Raw genomic sequence first — 18,483 nt, 5'->3', positions numbered from 1 at the left:
ATACGGCATGAATCAGCCAGCCATGATTCCTGGCTTCAAGGAGTTTATAATCTAAAGACAGACATACAGACATAGGAGACAAACAGAAGACCATAACCATAAAATCAAATACTAGTTCATGGTATGTAATACATCATGCACAAGTCAAAAGTAAACACATTTAGAGACGGGGCGGGGGTTGCAAATATAAAGCAACTATAAAAGGGTCTATTAAAAATATTTAGATATAGAAATCTTATGATTAACAGCAACTTATCAAATGGCAGAACGTGTCTAACTGACACAGAACTGCTAATTATTTCCTACTACATGACCAACTTGATATTCAACTTATCACTGGCTCAGTATTATTAACGAACATTCTTTCTTCAAGGTCACTACTCAAACTATTTCCCGCTTTTATTTCCTTAATTAAAAAAGGGGAACACACCAAATTTGTCTCTTACTACCACTGAAGTGCAACCCAACTAACACTGTAATTAATCCACAGAGTAGCACCCCAGCAAGCATTCCACACTCTGAACACTAACAGGATGGCCATGTTTATAAACTAGAAAGAAGTTACCACAAATCGGATATAAGGATCTGGCCAATGGTATTAAGTCTAGAAAACAGAGAAGGAACACTGTAGGAAATGGGAGACAAAAAAGAGGTAAGAGAAATTTGGAGGGAAGAAATGATTAGAATTTGGTATCTGCTTAGATATAAAATTACAAAAAAGAAAGAAATCAACCCAAGATGGTTTTGAGTCTTTGACCAAATAGGATAGTCATATTTCTCATAAAGGGAAAATTTAGAGGGGAAGAAAGAAAACACTCTGTTTTCGATGCGATGCCCTACCACTCTATCAAAGCTCAATGAGTAGAGGTGTTCGCAGGGAGTGAGAAGAGATACCAGGCTTCAGAGGATACAAACAGCCAGAGGTAAGGATTTCTGCTTCACTGACAGAATAGTTAAGATTTGGATCACCTCATTAAGAGAAAAGTATATTAAAAAAAAAGTAGCATGACTTGAAAAGATATCCACCATTTGGTTAAGAATAACCAAAAGCAGCACTAATGGCAAATGAAACAAAAGCAGGGAAAGACCTAGGAATGTACTGTAAAATCACAGTAACCAAAGCAAGAGCTTAAACAGGGAGATTTTCTGCTTGTTCATGCAATGACAGCAGGAATGAAAACTAGTACAACCAATCTGGAAGGTAATCAACATATATCAAAAGTCTTAAAAATGAATGTACTTATTGACTCCATGATTACACATTTAGAAATCTATCCCCAGAGAAAGAAGTACAGATTCATTCAATATGCAAATATTTAAACACTTACTATTTTCAGGCATTATTCCAGGAACAGAACAAAACAGATAAGAGTCCTATTCTTGTGGAGTTAACATTCTAGTTAGAAAGATGGAAAAATGATGAGAAAGATGGAAAATGAAATATAATCATAATCAACAATTCCTTAGCATGTTAGACAGTGGTATATGTGATGGAGAAAAGAAAGAGCAGAAAAAAAGAGATCAAATAACAGTAAAGTCACAGAGGGAACACAGTTGCAATCTTAAATAGGGTGATCAAGGTTAATTTTTGTTGAGAAGGTAACAGATAAACAAGACTTGAAAGAGGTGAGGGAATGAGACAGGGGCTATCTGGGCAAAGAGGCAGAGGACCCTAAGCTGAGTATACAGCTGGTACTGGAGTGAAAAAGCAAAAAGGAAGAGTTGCAGAAACAAAGGCAGAGAGCAAGCAAAGCAGAGCTACAAAGGCCATATAATTATAAAGACTTTGGCTTTCATTCTCAGTGAAACAGGGAGCCATCAGTGTTTTCAGTAGAAAAGTGAACATCTGACTTCTCAAACCTTATGTGGACAGGCAAGAAAAGAGAGATAAATTAAGAGTCCACTATATAATCTAGGTGATGATTCCTCAAGATCAAGTTTTATAAACAGATGTGGTAAGAAATGGTCATTTCTATATAAATACTTAAGATAGTGCCAATCGGTTTTTCTTACAAACTGAAAGGTGTGAGACAAAAAAGAATCAATTTGATTTTTGGCCTAAGCAACTGAAAGAACAGAGCAATAATCAATTTGGGAAAATTATGTGTAGTTAGGATTCAGTGAACAGCTTAGGGTTCCCATCTTAAGATATGCGAGTGGAGATACCACACGGCAGTTGGACAGACAAAATTGGAATTCAGGAGGTAAGTCTGGCATTATTTTCAATATTTGACTAAAAATTACTTCTGGGGCACCTAGATGACTCAGTTAAGCACCTGATTTTTTATTTTGGCTGATGTCATGATCTCAGGGTCATGAGATAAGCCTCGTGTCTGGCTCCATGGTGAGCGTGGAGTCTGCCTGAGATTCTCCCTCGCTCTCTTACCCTCTGCCCCTTCCCCCACTCACACACTCTAAGTGGATAAATAAATTCTTTAAAAAAAAAAAAATTACCATCTCTACCACCTCCATTGAAGAGTCACTGCCGTAACAATGGTATTTAGAACCATGACACTGGACAAGATCACTGAGGAAGTAAGAGAAGATAAGGGACCAAGGACTAAGCTGGGAGGCACTTCAATATTAAGAAGGTTGAGAAGGGAGGTCAATTATAACTCAATTAAAAAAAAAAAGAAAAAGATGGGAAGAGAAGAGCAGAAAGAAGGCAGCCAGTGAGGTAGAGACAAAACCGGAGTATGGTTTCTCAAAAGCCAAGTGAAGATTATTTTATCAAGGAAGAAAAGTGATAAATTGTGTCAATACCTTGAGTAAAAGGGAACTGAAAGCTGATCACTGGATTTAGCCACCGGTGACCCTCAAAGAGTAAGTACAAGAGAATGAATAAGAGAGAATGGGAAAAGGAGCACCACTGCTGTTAGTAAATACAGTCAACTCTTTGGAGGAGTTTTGCTGTAAACAGGAGCAAAAAGCTGGTGAAAGAAGAGTATGATGTTTTTAAGATGAGAGAAATAAGATAGGAGCTTTCTTGTGTATAAGGAATAAGTAGACTGGTTAGGAGTTCAAGCTCCATAATTCCTCTGCTAGGGTTCAAATCTTGGCCCCAACCCTTAACTACCAGGGTGGACTTTGTCAAGCTGCCTAAAATCTCTTAGCCTCAAGTTTCTTCTGCAAAGTAGGGTCATTAGTAACATTATTTACCACATTGGATTAAGGATTAAATGAGATAATGTTCATAAAGAACTTGGCATGGTGCCTGGCACAGCAGCTGATAGTAATACCACTAGTCTTATGGTGAGGATGTATACAAGGATTTAGACAAAAGAATATTCAGTCATGTGTAACAATAAAAAAGACTGAAAACAACCTAAATGTCTAAAAGAACACTGTTCAAAGAAATTTGTTATATAAATACTATGTAAACACTAAAAACAAATACACATGGACTAAAGATGTTCCTTTTATTGTAAACAAAAAAGTAGGTTAAAGAAGTATGCTCCACATAAAACCAGTAAAAAAGAAAAAATATATAAAAAGGTCTGAAACGATAAACACCAAAGTATAAGTGGTGGTCCTATCTAGGTGGAAGAGATATGATGTTCTTTATGTCCTTTCTGCTTATCTACGTCTTCTAATTTCCTACCAACCATAATGCATACACCGTTAAGAAAAAATATGTTTAGTAAGGAAGTTTATAATGAACATCTAAGTAGTATTAAACACTTTGGCAGGGTCCAGGCAGAAAAGACTCTCTAAGGGGCTCCTGGGTGGCTCAGCTGGTTAAGCGGCTGCCTTCGGCTCAGGTCATGATCCCAGGGTCCTGGGATCGAGCCACACATCGGGCTCCTTGCTCGCCGGAGAGCCTGCTTCTCCCTCTCCCTCTGCCTGCCTGCCGTTCCCCCTGCTTGTGTTCTCTCTCTCTCTGTGTGCCAAATAAATAAAATCTTCAAAAAAAAATAGAAAAGACTCTCTAAATCAAGTTATTTGTAAAGATCACTAGCAAACAGTCCAAAGGTAGGATAAAAACTTATCAGAAGTAAAGGTGGAAAGAAATAATAAAGAAATGGAGACCAGAACACAAGCCACTTACTTGTGTAGTTCAGCTATACAAATTTGCAAGGTAAGAAAAATATTTTCTCAACTGGGAGACATCTACAGGAGGCCAGGAAGAATAGATCAGAGTACACAGGAGATGGAAAGATAGGTAAGTACATTTCTTATGAGTTAAAATGCAATGAATTATAATAGATTAGTTTTAAAGGAGAGGTATCTTTACTCTCAAGATGACTTAGATAGAAAAAGAAACATTGTGATGAAGAGGCTGAAGTAAGGAAGTTCACAATGACTGGTCATAATCTTCTAATTAAAGTAGAAAGAATTTTTAAACAGTGAAGGAATATAACATGTGGTCAAGGGATAAAAGAGAGTAATAGTTTGTCAAAATTAGTATAAATGTAATACTTACGCAAAGGATTTTGTCCTTCACTTGCATAATATTCATACATGCCACTTTTAACCAGTGTGTCATAGTGAGGTAGGAAGTCAATTCGTTCTTTTGTAGCTGTTAGTAGTAACTGATTGACTGACTGTAGCAGGTATAGAGTGACTCCATCTTTAACAGTGTCATCTGTAATTAAGAAGTAATATCTTAAGCACTACACTAGCATGAGAAACACAATGGATTTTTAATTTTAAATATGCAAATTATATCTATAAGATATCTTTAAAGATGATACAGGCAAACCCTAGAACAATGGATCTATCTATAAATTCAGTTGTGTTTTATTAAGGATAGTACAGTGGAACAGGCCCAAATACTTCCACTCATCTGAAACACTCAATTCTTAACAAGTTAAACTATCACAGGAAATCAGATGAGGAACTGCATTAGAGTGGCGTTAACATGAACGCAGAAGTAGGATTAAACTCAAAAGGAATCATGCATGAAAACCTGCAATGTCCTGGAATCTAATCAGATAAAAAAATATAATGGAAGAATCCAAGTTCCTGAGAATCAACTTCTTGAGGGCCCATGTAAAAAAAATGTGTCCAGGTGTTGCACAACATCTCATCTTCTGCAGCCGTAACTGATAACTACATTTCTATAATCTTGTTTTAAAAATATGACCTCGGGGCACCTGGGTGGCTCAGTCTGTTAAGCATCTGACTTGATTTCAGCTCAGGTCACGATCTCAGGGTGGTGAGATCGAGCCCCAAGTCGGGCTCTATGCACTCTGTGGAAAGTCTGCTGGAGATTCTCTCCTCCCCCTACTTGAACTTGTGAGCTCTCTAAAATAAATAAATAAATCTTAAAAAAAAAAAAGGAAAAAGAAAAAGAAAAAAACATGATCTCTGCACAAACTGCACACATATTTGCCCCTCCATCCCAAGAAAGTAACCAAAATTGTCAATAGTTTTAGATACTTATCTGTGTAAGGAAATAGTTACTGCCCTATGAGGTACTAGAACATATTAAATATAAAGGCATCAATTAAACACTGCTTACCAAAATTATCACAGGTAATTTCTTTCCTACTTGTTGTTGTAATAACAAATTTCTCTTCAGGTGAAATGCCAAGTGTCTATCCAAAATAATAGGAATAAAATCAATTATTACACAAAGGAAATAAATATGCCATTCAAGTTTATAAGAATGAAAATATTGATAGTATATCATAATTTTATAACAATTACTACACTTACCTAAAAAATCTAAGTCTCGATACTTTAAAATTTTTTCTTTGCATAATTAAGCACAACTCTATTAATTACCCATTTGCTTAACAAGGTTGTCTTTTCTGCTACTTGCATATAAGCCACCTAGGAACATGATGATTAGGTGGAACATTTTCTAAAAGGTTTTAATATGAACAGGACCTCTTAGGCAAAAGGCATGCTATTTCACATCAATACATAAGTAAACTTATTTGGAGCAAATCATTAACACTTCTGTTCATATAGATTAAATATTTAAATATGTAAAAACAAAACTACTAGAAAAAAATAGAAGTTAATATTTTATAACACTAAGATAAGGACAGCCATGCTATGCAGGATTTTCTGTATTAAAGAATTTTTTATCTGTTATGACCCCTTCCAACAGAGTAACTCTTAAAAATTAAGGCAAATTATAAATTATGAAAGGGAATTGCAACAGGAGACAGAGTTAGCATCCTTAGAAAACAAAAAGCCTTCATAAAACAAGATGAAGATCAACAAAGAGAAAGAGCAAAAAGTGATGAACAATCAAAAGGAGAAAATACAAATGAATGTCCAATGAACACAAAAAAACTGAAATTTTACAACTAATCAAAAAATGAGAATTAGAAAAGAGTTAACGTTTTCATTAAAATTTTATAGATCTTTAAAATTAAAAGACATACACTCTTTCTAAATTTAAACAACAATGTACAGGTAAGTGAAAAGACCAACTTCTGCTTCAGGTAATGATGGACTAATCTTAGACCAGCCTTACCACCAAAGACAACTAAAAGAAATCTAGACTAATGATACCTGAATCTTCAATAGCTATACTAAACCTTATTGGTTCCCACTGAAACTAATTAAGGCACCAACTCCTAACTCTGAACACTAATTGAAGAGAAAGAATAAAGCATTTATCCTGCTTTTTTGTACCAACTACAGTTAGAGGTAACCAAATGGTTCTACTCTGATGAGGCAAAGCTGTTCTTTAGAGAACTGTAGCTAATAAATGTAAGAGGAATGGCAATCAGAGTACCACCATCAATAGATGAACCATCAGCTCAAACTTTTATTATGAAGGAATCCAGCTGAAACTACCAGAATCCCACTAATATGACCTTAGCATTGCTAAGGGTGGGAGAAATATCTAGTTATTACATGCTTCTTGATATGATAGGACATAAAATACCAGCACCACCTATGAAGTATTCTTTGCCTCCATACCTCAAAGAAGTTGAACCTAAATTTTGTTTATAAACCTTTAAAAATAACTTGTTTACAGGCTATATGGAGCTAGAACAAGTTACACCATAAAGGAGCAAAGACAATCCAGAATGTGCAATATTAAAGAAAAACCTAGGGGCGCCTGGGTGGCCCAGTCGTTAAACGTCTGCCTTTGGCTCAGGTCATGATCCCAGGGTTCTGGGATCGAGCCCCGCATCGGGCTCCCTGTTCAGCAGGAAGTCTGCTTCTCCCTCTCCCGTCCCCCTGCTTGTGTTCCCTCTCTCACTGTCCTCTGTCATATAAATAAATAAAATCTTAAAAAAAAAAAAAAACCTACTTGATTCTTCAACAAGCCAATGTCAGGAAAAATAAAGAGACTGGAAAAGAGGGTTTTGCTTAAATGCTCTCAATTTTAAAAGAATTAAGACACATAAAAAAAACCAAATTCAACATTTGAGGACCCAGTTGGAATCCTGATTTAAATACATTAAAAAGACATTTTGAGACAGGTATCTGAATATGGACTAAGCTATTATATAATATTTTAAGATGTTAATTTTGATGGTACGATCACAGAAATGCATGTGAAATATACAGGAGCAAAGTGAATCAAGAACCAAAAAGACAAAAATGATGCTTGTGTGGTAAATACTTGGTAACTATTGAATCTGGATGATGAGTTAATGTGGGCTCATTATACTATTATCTCTTTATAGATGTTTGAAGTATTTTATAAGAAAAAATTTGTAATGTAAAATATACTATAATAGATCAATGGAAGAGAACAGTGGATCCTGAAACAGACCCACATATATATACATGGAGATCTTGGCAAATAGGAGGTGACATTATAAACTGGTGGGGAAAGAATAATTTCAATGAATGATATTGAAACACCTAGTTAACTGCATAAAAATAGGTAAAATAAGATCCCCATCTCAACATACACAAAAAGAAATTCCAAGAGAATTAAAGACGCTGCATATTAACCCAAAATTTTAGAGGAAAACATAGGAGAATAATTTTGAGTAGCGAAAAGGATTTCTGAAAATATGTAAAAAATGCAAGCCATAAAGGAAAAAAACTAGAAAATATGAAAAGATGCTCATCTTCACCAGTTATTAGAGAAATTAAAATAACTTATTATTCCCATGAGACTGGCAAAAATTTTAAGTCCTGATAATATAAAGTATAGGCCTCCATATTGGGACACTGAACCTTACCCACTGCTGAGAAGAATGAAAATCAGTAAAACCATACCGGAAGCGCAATCTGATATACTTCACTAAAACTAAAGATAATCATCTCCCGGGGCACCTGGGTGGCTCAGTCGTTAAGGGTCTGCCTTCAGCTCAGGTCATGATCCCAGGGTCCTGGGATAGAGTCCCGCATCAGGCTCCCTGCTCCGCGGGAAGCCTGCTTCTGCCTCTCCCACTCCCCCTGCTTGTATTCCCTCTCTCACTGTGTCTCTCTCTGTCAAATAAATAAATAAAATCTTCAAAGAAAAAAAAAAAGATAATCCTCTCCCATGTAATTCCATCCTACAGAAATGAAGCTATGGATGTAATCTGATGGGGAATAAAACTGTACTTGTTTAACAAATAAAAACTTTTTACAGAACTTTATTAGCGTTTTGTGCATTGAGTATTTTTTTAGCTAGTACTACCTTATTTCTACAGTGTCCCAATTGTTAGATCATGTGCTTATATATCCTGTAAAACAAAATTTGTTCTTACAGTTACTGAAAAAACTATGTGCCAAGTTGAATTTTTAAGACCTACATATATCTGGGGGCGCCCGGGTGGCTCAGTCGTTGAAGCATCTGCCTTCAGCTCAGGTCATGATCCCAAGGTCCTGGGATCAAGCCCTGCATCGGGCTCCCCACTCCATGGGAAGCCTGCTTCTCCCTCTCCCACTCCCCCTGCTTGTGTTCCCTCTCTGTGTCTCTCTCTGTCAAATAAATAAATAAAATCTTAAAAAAAAAACTACATATATCTGAAAAGTATTTATATCTAATTATTCCATACATTCTTCTCCATTAATCAGTTATTACTCAATTAAGATACTAAGCTATCTTTTTTCTTTACCTATAATTCTATATAAAAATTTTCTTGAATTCATAATTTTTCCAAATATTTAAGCTTTGATATTTGACAAATATAAATTAAATTTTTTAATTATTCATTATGCTTTTGTTCAAGATGGCATACCCTTTTCTCTCCATATTTTTAGTCTAAATTCTATCTTATCAGACATAAACTAAAGTCTTTCATGTGTTTGTATTAACCTGGCCTTGACTAGATATACCTCCTCTGTCTTTCTGTATATGAAAGCAGGATAACATTCTATCTGGAAAAAAGTCTTGCTTAGGTTTTTTTCATTTTTATAAGAACATTTTGGTCCCATCTTTTTCTGGGTTAATTGGTAATGAAGATGGAAGTGCCTTTAATGGGTAATAAAAATTACCTGCCCTCCATCTCTTCAGGTCAGCTTCAAACTACCTGCTGCCCAACTTCTCTCAAAAGCCAATTTTAAGAAATATCTATAAAGGGCTAACTAAATTGTAGTCCATAAAATCTTCAAATATTTTAAAGTTCATCCATGGATTAAGTCAGAAACTATATACTTCAATGCACTGCTCTGAAACTCTGCAAACTAGCCTTTAATGATTTGTCCTTTGACATTATATCCAATGGTTTTGTCCCTGAATCACTCACAGACCAGGAACACCCATAACGCACTTGAGTGAGAAATCTCTAAAAAAAAATTTGAGTGGTTAAAGCAGCTTGCATTACCCGAAATAATACATATATCCTACCTTGCGTTAAAGGAAATAAGCAGCAGACTTTCCTATCTTTAGGTATGTTGTCCATTTTACCAGGATTTGTAAGGAATCTAGGGAGAAATTTTTCTCAAGTCAAAGCTTTGCTTCACTAGCACTTGGAATGTTTTTATTTTATAGACACTGTAGTTTTTCTATAAATCATCTGTCCTTTTGTTTTGACCTCTAAGAAACTCAAAGCTGATTTCATGGCTCAGCAATGGTGTAAGATATTCGTAAGACATTATCAAAGTTTATTAACTCTCCTCAGGTTACTATTTTATTCCTTCCTATATCTACTTTTATGTTTCTTCCTTGTCTTGAATTTTTTTTTAAGATTTTATTTTTAAGTAATCTCTGCAACCAACATGGGGCTCAAACCCACAACCCCAAGATCAAGAGTCACATGCACTACAAATTGAGCCAGCGAGGCACCCCTTATCTTCTGGAATTTTTAATATATGTACCCTATGTACAAGTTTTTTTTTAAAGGAAGAGAGTGTTTCATGTAACTAAACAGCTATAAACCAACTATTAGGTAAGGCTCCTGCCCTCAAAGACCATACAGACTTTTTTTTTTTTTAGTACAATGGCGTAAGTGCCATGGTAGGGTCACAAGGTATAGTGAAACCATACAAAGGAAAAAGTAGGCATTTTCTCAATATGGAGATGGAGAGAAAGGTTTGCATACTTCCCTTAATGTCTGGATATATCTTAAGAACTAGCCAAATGAATCATCCTCTAATCTTTGATTCTACAAGGCCACAACGGTTCAGGTGAGTCAATAGCTGCTTATCACAGGTCTAAGGGATTCTTCCAGATCTGTTCTTTCCTTTTTTTTTAAAAACTCTTTCTTCTTCCTTCCTCTTGATTGCTCCCTTTTTCCACAAGGTGAGCTTTCCCCAAATAACAGTTTAGGATCCATTATACTTTCTAGCACTACTGACACTTACTGGTTTAAGTTCTAATGAAAAGCTTCAATTTAGTGCACTATTTTACCTCCCCCCACCACACACACACAAAGAAGATGAAGGCTTTAGTAAACAGTATTTAGTAAATAGGTCTATTTAGTAAATAGACCTAGATTCTAATCCCAGTTTCACTGTTTAGTATCTGTATAACCTTGGACTTAATTCAGTAGTTCATGTAGGTAATGGAAACAAGGTTATGGGATTGGGTTATACAACCTAATGATGCTTTAAAAAGTAAATCCTCTGAAAAAAGTTAGCCTTCCATTTTTTTTTTTTTTTTTTTTACTAGTTCTTCACTCTCACTTCTAATCAAATTTAACCTTTGAATCTTCCAGCAGGAAGAAGTGGGAAGAAGTAAGAAAGAACTAGTCAAAAGAAATATTTTCCTTGGTTTTCAAATTAATATATTGAAGGAATGGGGCACCTGGGTGGCTCAGTCAGTTAAGCGTCTGCCTTCAGCTCAGGTTGTGTTCTGGGGGTCCTGGGATAGAGGCCACCTCAAGCTCCCTGCTCTGTGGGGAGCCTGCTTCTCCTTCTCCCCCAGGCTCATGCACACACTCTTGCTCTCTCTCTCAAATAAATAAATAAAATCTTTAAAAACTATATATTGAAAGAATGCAATAAATATATATGTTCCCTATTACAATTTAATTTGAGGCAAAGTGATATAGCAGAAAGAATATGGGTTTTGGGTTTGAATCCTAATTTGAGACTGTACTATCTGTTTGACTTAAGTGAGTCACCCATCTTCAAAAGTGTGTTTCCACTTCTGTAATAATACTTCCCCTATCTAACAGTTAGTGAGACTTCTCACAGAGAGAATTTATTTCTAGATGGAGGGTAAATTAGTACAACCTTTTTGAAAACCAAACTGAAAATACCTATCAAGAGCTTTAAAAAATAATCCTGACCTTGGCGAAATTTCACTTCCAAGAGCTTAAACTAAAGGAAAAATAAAAGACATAAAAGACTACTATTCAAAGATGTTTATCATGGCATTACTTAAAATTGAAAGTAATGTAAATGTCAATAAAAAGAAGGGATTTGGGGGCGCCTGGGTGGCTCAGTTGGTTGGGCGACTGCCTTCGGCTCGGGTCATGATCCTGGAGTCCCGGGATCGAGTCCCACATCGGGCTCCCTGCTCGGCAGGGAGTCTGCTTCTCCCTCTGACCCTCCCCCCTCTCATGTGTTTGCTCTCTCTCATTCTCTCTCTCTCAAATAAATAAATTTAAAAAAAAAAAAAAAAAAAGAAGGGATTTGGTTATGTAAACAGTGGTACTAAACAAACCATTTCAAACTTTGATTATGAAGACTTGCATTAAAATAGAAAAATACTAACAATATTAAGTGAAAAAATAGCTATAAAAAAATTGGGGTAAGGATACAAAGAAATAACCCCAAGTGCTACCAGCAGTTATAAATTTTACAGTGAAGAAAAGGTTTACTTTTTTCCCCTCCAGTTCCGTATTTTAATTTGCTGATCTTTTTAACAATAAAAATAATAAACATAAAGGGTTTCCCTTTTTTCTGGTATGGTTTTGAATAGAAAACACTCATCAAAAAAAGATGAGCACTCATTCAGTTTTCATATATACATAGGAATATGCTATATCCAGGCATAGAATGAATTCACTCTTTATACATTTTTCGCTTCACTCATTCATTCATTGTAATTTCGACATTTACCATGTGCCAGGCACAGTTCTAGACAGTGGGAATACAGTTGTGAACAAACCCAAGGTCCTTGCTCCCAAGTCCCTTTTATTCTATGGGTCTTGATTTCAATTATTTCAGCAACTACAGAGTTACATGTCTAGAACAGTACTAAATCATCAGTCTAATCAATTTAAAACAATGCTTCACACAAAGTTCTCTTTCCTTGGAAGCTAAGTGTTCTTTGTAGCTTAAAATGAACCCATGTGGTTAACGCTGCACAGGACTGTATCCCTTCTTTAAAGCTCAGGCACCACCTCCACCTCCTACTTATAAAATTCTTCACAGTTTAAAGTAGGTTTTCCTACGTAGTTATTAATTTTTCTTTTTTCTTTTTTTTTAATGTTTTATTTATTTATTCATGAGAGTCAGAGAGAGAGAGAGAGGCAGAGGCAGAGGGAGAAGCAGGCTCCCCGCAGAGCAGGGAGCCCGATGCGGGACTCGATCCCAGGACCCTGGGATCATGACCTAAGCCGAAGGCAGACGCTTAACCATCTGAGCCACCCAGGCGCCCCTGTAGTTATTAATTTTTAAAGCAAACTAATACAGTGGAGATATATATCACAAATATATATATATATTCACACATACATATCTCTCACACATATATATACACACACACTCAGGCATACACACCCTTCTTTGGTGTTCCACAGCTACCCACAGACACCTTTCGAGTTAGTTCTAAAACTCTCAAGGGCTAGGGTTCAGAAAACCAGAAGGGCAGCTTCCACCTGCGAAGCTAACTGGGACAAGTGTTTTCACTACGGAAGGACCCCGCCAAGGGCGGGCCCATAAACCTTGACAGGACGGCCCGGGAAATTACGGTATCATTTCATGAACCTGAGGTCAATCGACTCCAGGAATTTCAGACCTCTGAACCATCGCAACACTCCTAACAGAGCCATCGGGTTCTAACTCTGCGCTCGTATTTTTTAAAAAGTTCCACACGAAGAGACACAAGTGGCTTTCCCTACTGGAAGATGAATTTAGAGTACTAAGGCCTTAGAGTACTAAGGTCGCCACGGGCCAATTAAGCCCGAGGTATGAAATCCTCACCCCACCCCGACCCCGTAAAAGGGCAGGGGGAGGCCCACGGAGATGCTGGCTCCGCACTCCCAGGCCGAGGCTGGGACCGGCCCAAAGCTTCCAGTCGCCGGGCCACAGGCATGGCGGGCACCCGGGAGAGAGAAGCCAAGGCCGCAGAACTAGGGCCAGGTGACAGGTTTATTGCCCCTGGTGAGCAACTTGAGTGTCTCGTCACCCTCCCAACCCAAACTCTACCCGCGCATCCCTCCTTTGCCCCTTCGCGTACCTGACACACAGAGGCGCGGAACCTTGCGTAGTCCGAACGCTCCTCGACCTGCAGCACCCGGTCCCCGAGCTCGGACTCCTTCTCGCGCCGGTCAAACAAGTACACCGTCCTGCAGCCGTCGCCTCCGCCGTCCTCTCCGGTCCCCACCGAGGGCCCGCCGCCGCCCGCCGCTGCCATATTGGGGGAAAAGAGAAAAAACAGCAGCGCCGGCGTCTACCGCGGCCGCGCTCAGGGCCGAGGTGCGGACTCCGCGCGGCCCTCCTCAGCTCCAGCCCCCGGGGCGGTGCGAGGCCTCTAGCCCGGCGCGCTGCAGCTCCTCCCTCAGCGGCGGAGGCGGCGGCCGAGCAGCGGCAGGCGCGAGGATCACCCGGGAACCGATTCAAACGAGCTCCTGCTCGTGCACACGTCACTTCCGCGGCCCGTCGCTCCCGGGGAGAAGGGGGCGCGCAGCGCGCTCTTCGTAGGGCCCGGACCCGCGCCCGCCCCCTCCCACGAAAACTTCGCAGCTGGGCCCCGGACCAGGGCCGCCGCCCCGGACTGTGGCGCAGAAGGAAGAAGGGCCGTCCGCCGCGCAGAGGAGGCGGGGCGAATCCGGCAGGCCGCGCGGGCGGGGCGGGGCTTCAGCGCCCGCCGCCCAGGGCCCGCCCCTCTCGCCCTCGAGAAGTTGCGAGGGAAGCGCGGTTCCTTGCGGGCGCCTGCGCTCTTGAGGGGAGACCCAAAGCCTAGGAAGGAGAGCTAGTGCCAAGCCCCGCGGCGGGGCGTCTTCGGAGTGGTTGTTTTGTGCTGGCGGTCAGGGTCCTGGTACCTTCCAGCCTCAACGTGACCCCCGACCGAATCTGCCTGGCCTCGAGCTCCTGGCGCCGCGGTGGTGGTGCCCGAGCCAGGGATGCTGCCCCGCGCCCGGTCGCGGGAATGCGGCGGCGGGAAGCTTCAGGCCGGCGGGCCTCGCTGGGTGGGATTTCCTCCGTAGCGAGCACGTGTGTCCCCACGCGGAGAAAATAGACGCCTGGACACCCTGGGCCGCCTCTTCCACCTCCTTTGCTAGTGGTTTTATGTGGGCTCCAATGTGGGCCACCGAGACAAAGCTTGTCCCTGAGAACGTCCGAACCGAGATGCTGTGACGTCACTGTGGCCTCCCTCGGGGGGCCTCCGAGGGTCCTGAAGTGGCTCCGTGTCTAAACCTTCTCACTGCATTGACCTTACCTCCACAGCTGTTGTCATGTTGATAAAAATTGTGAATTAGAACACCTACGCCAAAGGATTAAGTTAGATGATTTTAGCAAAATACTTAACATACAGTACTCGTTGGGTAAAAGCCTTTATTGCGTTTCATTAAATATCCTTACCATGGGCGCGTAGTGCCCTAACTCAACAAATAAAACTGTCATTGTTGGGAGGACTCGTTTAGTCATTTACTTTCCATTTCTTTTTTTTTTTCTTTTTAAGATTTTATTTATTTGACAGAGACACCAGGAGAGAGGGAACACAAGCAGGGGGAGTGGGAGAGGGAGAAGCAGGCTTCCCGCAGAGCAAGGAGCCCCATGTGGGGCTGGATCCCAGGACCCTGGGATCATGACCTGAGCAGAAGGCAGACGCTTAACGGCTGAGCCACCCAGGTGCCCCCATTTCTTAAAAATATCTAGTGAATATTTTGTACTTGAGAGTGACATGTAAATTCGCTAAGCCCAAGGTAGCAGACTGAGGGATTTTTCGATTCTCCAATGGGTAATTATTTAGTATATTTTCTGTTTTACTAGTTTTGAAAAGACCTTCATGGTTAGTTATATAGATAGATTCTTATCACTGGTGTATGTTAGAAACTTAGATTTGCTTGTCCATATAAAGATGTTCCAGAATCCTGGGGGAGGGGAGTGGCTAGACATGTATGCTATTTAAGGTAGAACACAGTAGGAACAAGAGTGTGAAGGCATGTATGTCTGCAGAACGTAATTAGGGCTGGAAGTGGGGAAAATGGAGCAGTGGATGGTGAAGAATAAAATTGGCAAGAGGCAAGTTGTGGCCAAATGCTGTTCATGTAACTGAAGGGAGAAGTAGGGAAAGACAGACCAAAGTAACCTCCAATTCTTATGGGATTGCTTTGATGTCTCATGTTTTACCTCTCAAATTCATGTGGGACCTTTTCCTTCTATCCCATTATGTAATAGTCTTTGATTTAAATGGCTCAAGAAAAAAACCAAATTGGGTAAAATTCTTAGTTAATGGGTAAAATGAATTGCCTTACTATTTCATCAAATTGAGACTAGGTCCAGTTCATCATCAGGGCAATTTCTCATTTCTCTGTACAGTAATTCCAAATTGCACATATAGGTGGATACAAACAAACTTTTCATATCTTTAGAAGAGATTTCAAGATAATTGCCAAGAGGAGAGAGAGAAAACTGCCAGAGAAGTATACTACAATATTATGGGCAACCATTGGTGGAAGCATTAATAGTATCTTCTTAGAGGTCAAGTCTGAATCAGTCTTATGCGCCAGTGTGGTGATCTGAACAGCCTCAGAACCATTTTCCATTCACTTGTTCTCAGAGCGAAACTCTTCAGATAGCTTTATCAAGAAAGAAAGATGAGGGACGCCTGGGTGGCTCAGTCAGTTGGGCATCTGCCTTCGGCTCGGATCATGATCCCAGGGTCCTGGGATCAGCCCTGCATCGGGCTCCCTGCTCCGCAGGGGGCCTACTTCTCCCTCTCCCTCTGCCTGCCGCTCTGCCTACTTGTGCTTAATCTCTCTCTGTGTCAAATAAATAAATAAAATCTTTAAAAAACAAAAAAAATATGAGTTTGTTCTTTATTCAATTTGAAAAAAGTTTGATGGGCTGCCTGGGTGGCTTGGTTGTTAAGCATCTGCCTTCTGCTCAGGTCATAATCCCAGGGTTCTGGGATCGAGCCCCACGTTGGGCTCCCTGCTCAGCAGGAAGCCTGCTTCGCCCTCTCCCACTCCCCCTGCTTGTGTTCCTGCTCTCACTCTCTCTCTCTCTCTGTCAAATAAACAAAGAAAATCTTTAAAAAAAAAAAAAAAGTAAGGGCGCCTGGGTGGCTCAGTTGGTTGGGCGACTGCCTTCGGCTCAGGTCATGATCCTGGAGTCCCGGGATCGAGTCCCGCGTCCGGCTCCCTGCTCAGCAGGGAGTCTACTTCTCCCTCTGACCTGCCCCCCTCTCCTGCTCTCCCTCTCTCTCATTCTCTCTCTCAAATAAATAAATAAAATCTTTAAAAAAATAAAAAAATAAGTTTGAAATAACCCAGTACCACAACTAGTTCTCTTCAACTAACTCGATTTTTATTTTCATTAGCCATCTTAAAATATAGAGTATAAGTGTCCCTGTATCAGTTACCTATAGCTGCATAACAACCTACACCCAAAACTAAGTGGCCTCTTGCACAGCTCTCCATGGTCCTCCTCCTGGGGTGTGGGCCCCATAATCTGAAATGCCACAAACCCAGACTAGACCTCCTGGAGGCAGTGAGTAATATAATTCTTCAACTCCACAATTAAAAATGGCCTCCAATAAAGCTACATTGCAAAAAAATGGGAAAGAAACAGATGGAAGGAGTAAGAGTTGAAGAGCCTGAAGTTGAAGAGCCTGAAGCTTTGGTGATGGAAAAAGCACTGTACCAATGTGTAGAGAACGGGAAGGTGAAGTACTTTCTTAAATGGAAGAGATTTACAAATTCTGACAATACTTGAAAACCTGAAGAAAATTTAGATCATCCAGAGTTAATCAAACTAGTTCTTAATTCTGAAAAAGTTGTTAAAGAAAAAGATAGGACAAAAAGAAAATATTTATCTGACAGTGAATCTGATGACAGCAAATCAAAGAAGAAAAGAGATGCTGCTGACAAAACAAGACACTTTGCCAGTGGTCTTTGTCCTGAACAAATAGTGTCACAGCAGCGGAGAGTTAATCTTTCTCATGAAACAGAGATGCAGATGAGACAGACATGGTGCTGGCAAAAGAGGCAAACATGAAGTGTCCTCAAATTGTAACTGCTTTTTATAAAGAGAGAGAAACTTTGCATTCTTGTCCGGAAGATGCTCAATAACCATTCATATTCATATATATATGTATGGGTCTTGGTTCTATGACGCATTCATGTGAATAACTATATTCTAATGAAAATCAAATTTAATCTGTTTATTTTGAATAGTATCAAAGGAATTGTTGGGTTGTTTTTGTTTCTTGCATCAATAGCACTGGTTACTTTGGACAAATAAAAGCTTACTGTAGTTGCTTCCTTTATCAGAAAAGAACATATGATACCATGGTAGATTATTCTCTCTCTCTCATTAAAGAGCAGTTTTTCTAAATGTTAGAAAAAATTTCCATAGTCATAACTCAATCAGAACTTATGTTTAACCAATAATGGCTAAGGACCATTCTGGGTTTTTGTTTGTTTATTTATACAAGTGTAAATGGTTGTTGTTGGGTTTTTGTTTTTGTCTTTTTTACATTCACCAAAACGAAAATGTCATTTCACAATCATGGGTAAGTCCATATTATTTCTGGGATGCCATCTTTCTGAGAAAAGCAAGAAATAGATTACCTCAAGGGAAATGGAAAATTTTCCTGAAGCCATAAAACTTCAAGCAAGTAGATGATTCTACAATTAATTGGACAATTTAAATAAAAACCATTTTAATTGGAGAATTTAAAGTAGACTTATCACAATTCCTATCTATATCTATAATTATATTAGTGCAGCAGTTTATTTGCAAAACTTCCTGAGGAAAAATTTTACCACTCCCAACAACCTTCCCACT

The 18,483-nt window shown here is 39.5% G+C and overlaps 1 protein-coding gene and 1 pseudogene across 1 annotated transcript in view; one reads left to right on the top strand and one right to left on the bottom strand.

Annotated features, from left to right (window-relative positions):
• The window catches only part of SMCHD1 (structural maintenance of chromosomes flexible hinge domain containing 1), a 145,621-nt gene extending 131,693 nt beyond the window's left edge, over window positions 1-13,928 (bottom strand). Inside the window, exons 1-3 of the mRNA XM_021686043.1 lie at window positions 13,706-13,928; window positions 5,465-5,540; window positions 4,424-4,585 (exon numbers count right to left, since the gene is read on the bottom strand). Of these exons, the coding sequence (XP_021541718.1) occupies window positions 4,424-4,585; window positions 5,465-5,540; window positions 13,706-13,882 (415 nt within the window). The 5' untranslated portion in view covers window positions 13,883-13,928. The remainder of the gene's footprint in view (window positions 1-4,423; window positions 4,586-5,464; window positions 5,541-13,705) is intronic.
• A 3,291-nt stretch (window positions 13,929-17,219) lies between these two features.
• LOC110576989 lies at window positions 17,220-17,765 on the top strand (annotated as a pseudogene).
• The last annotated feature ends 718 nt before the right edge of the window (window positions 17,766-18,483 follow it).

This window comes from Neomonachus schauinslandi, chromosome 14 (genome assembly GCF_002201575.2).
Source record: "Neomonachus schauinslandi chromosome 14, ASM220157v2, whole genome shotgun sequence".
Classification (NCBI taxonomy): Eukaryota; Metazoa; Chordata; class Mammalia; order Carnivora; family Phocidae; genus Neomonachus; species Neomonachus schauinslandi.
This window is presented reverse-complemented; position numbering and strand designations above follow the sequence as displayed.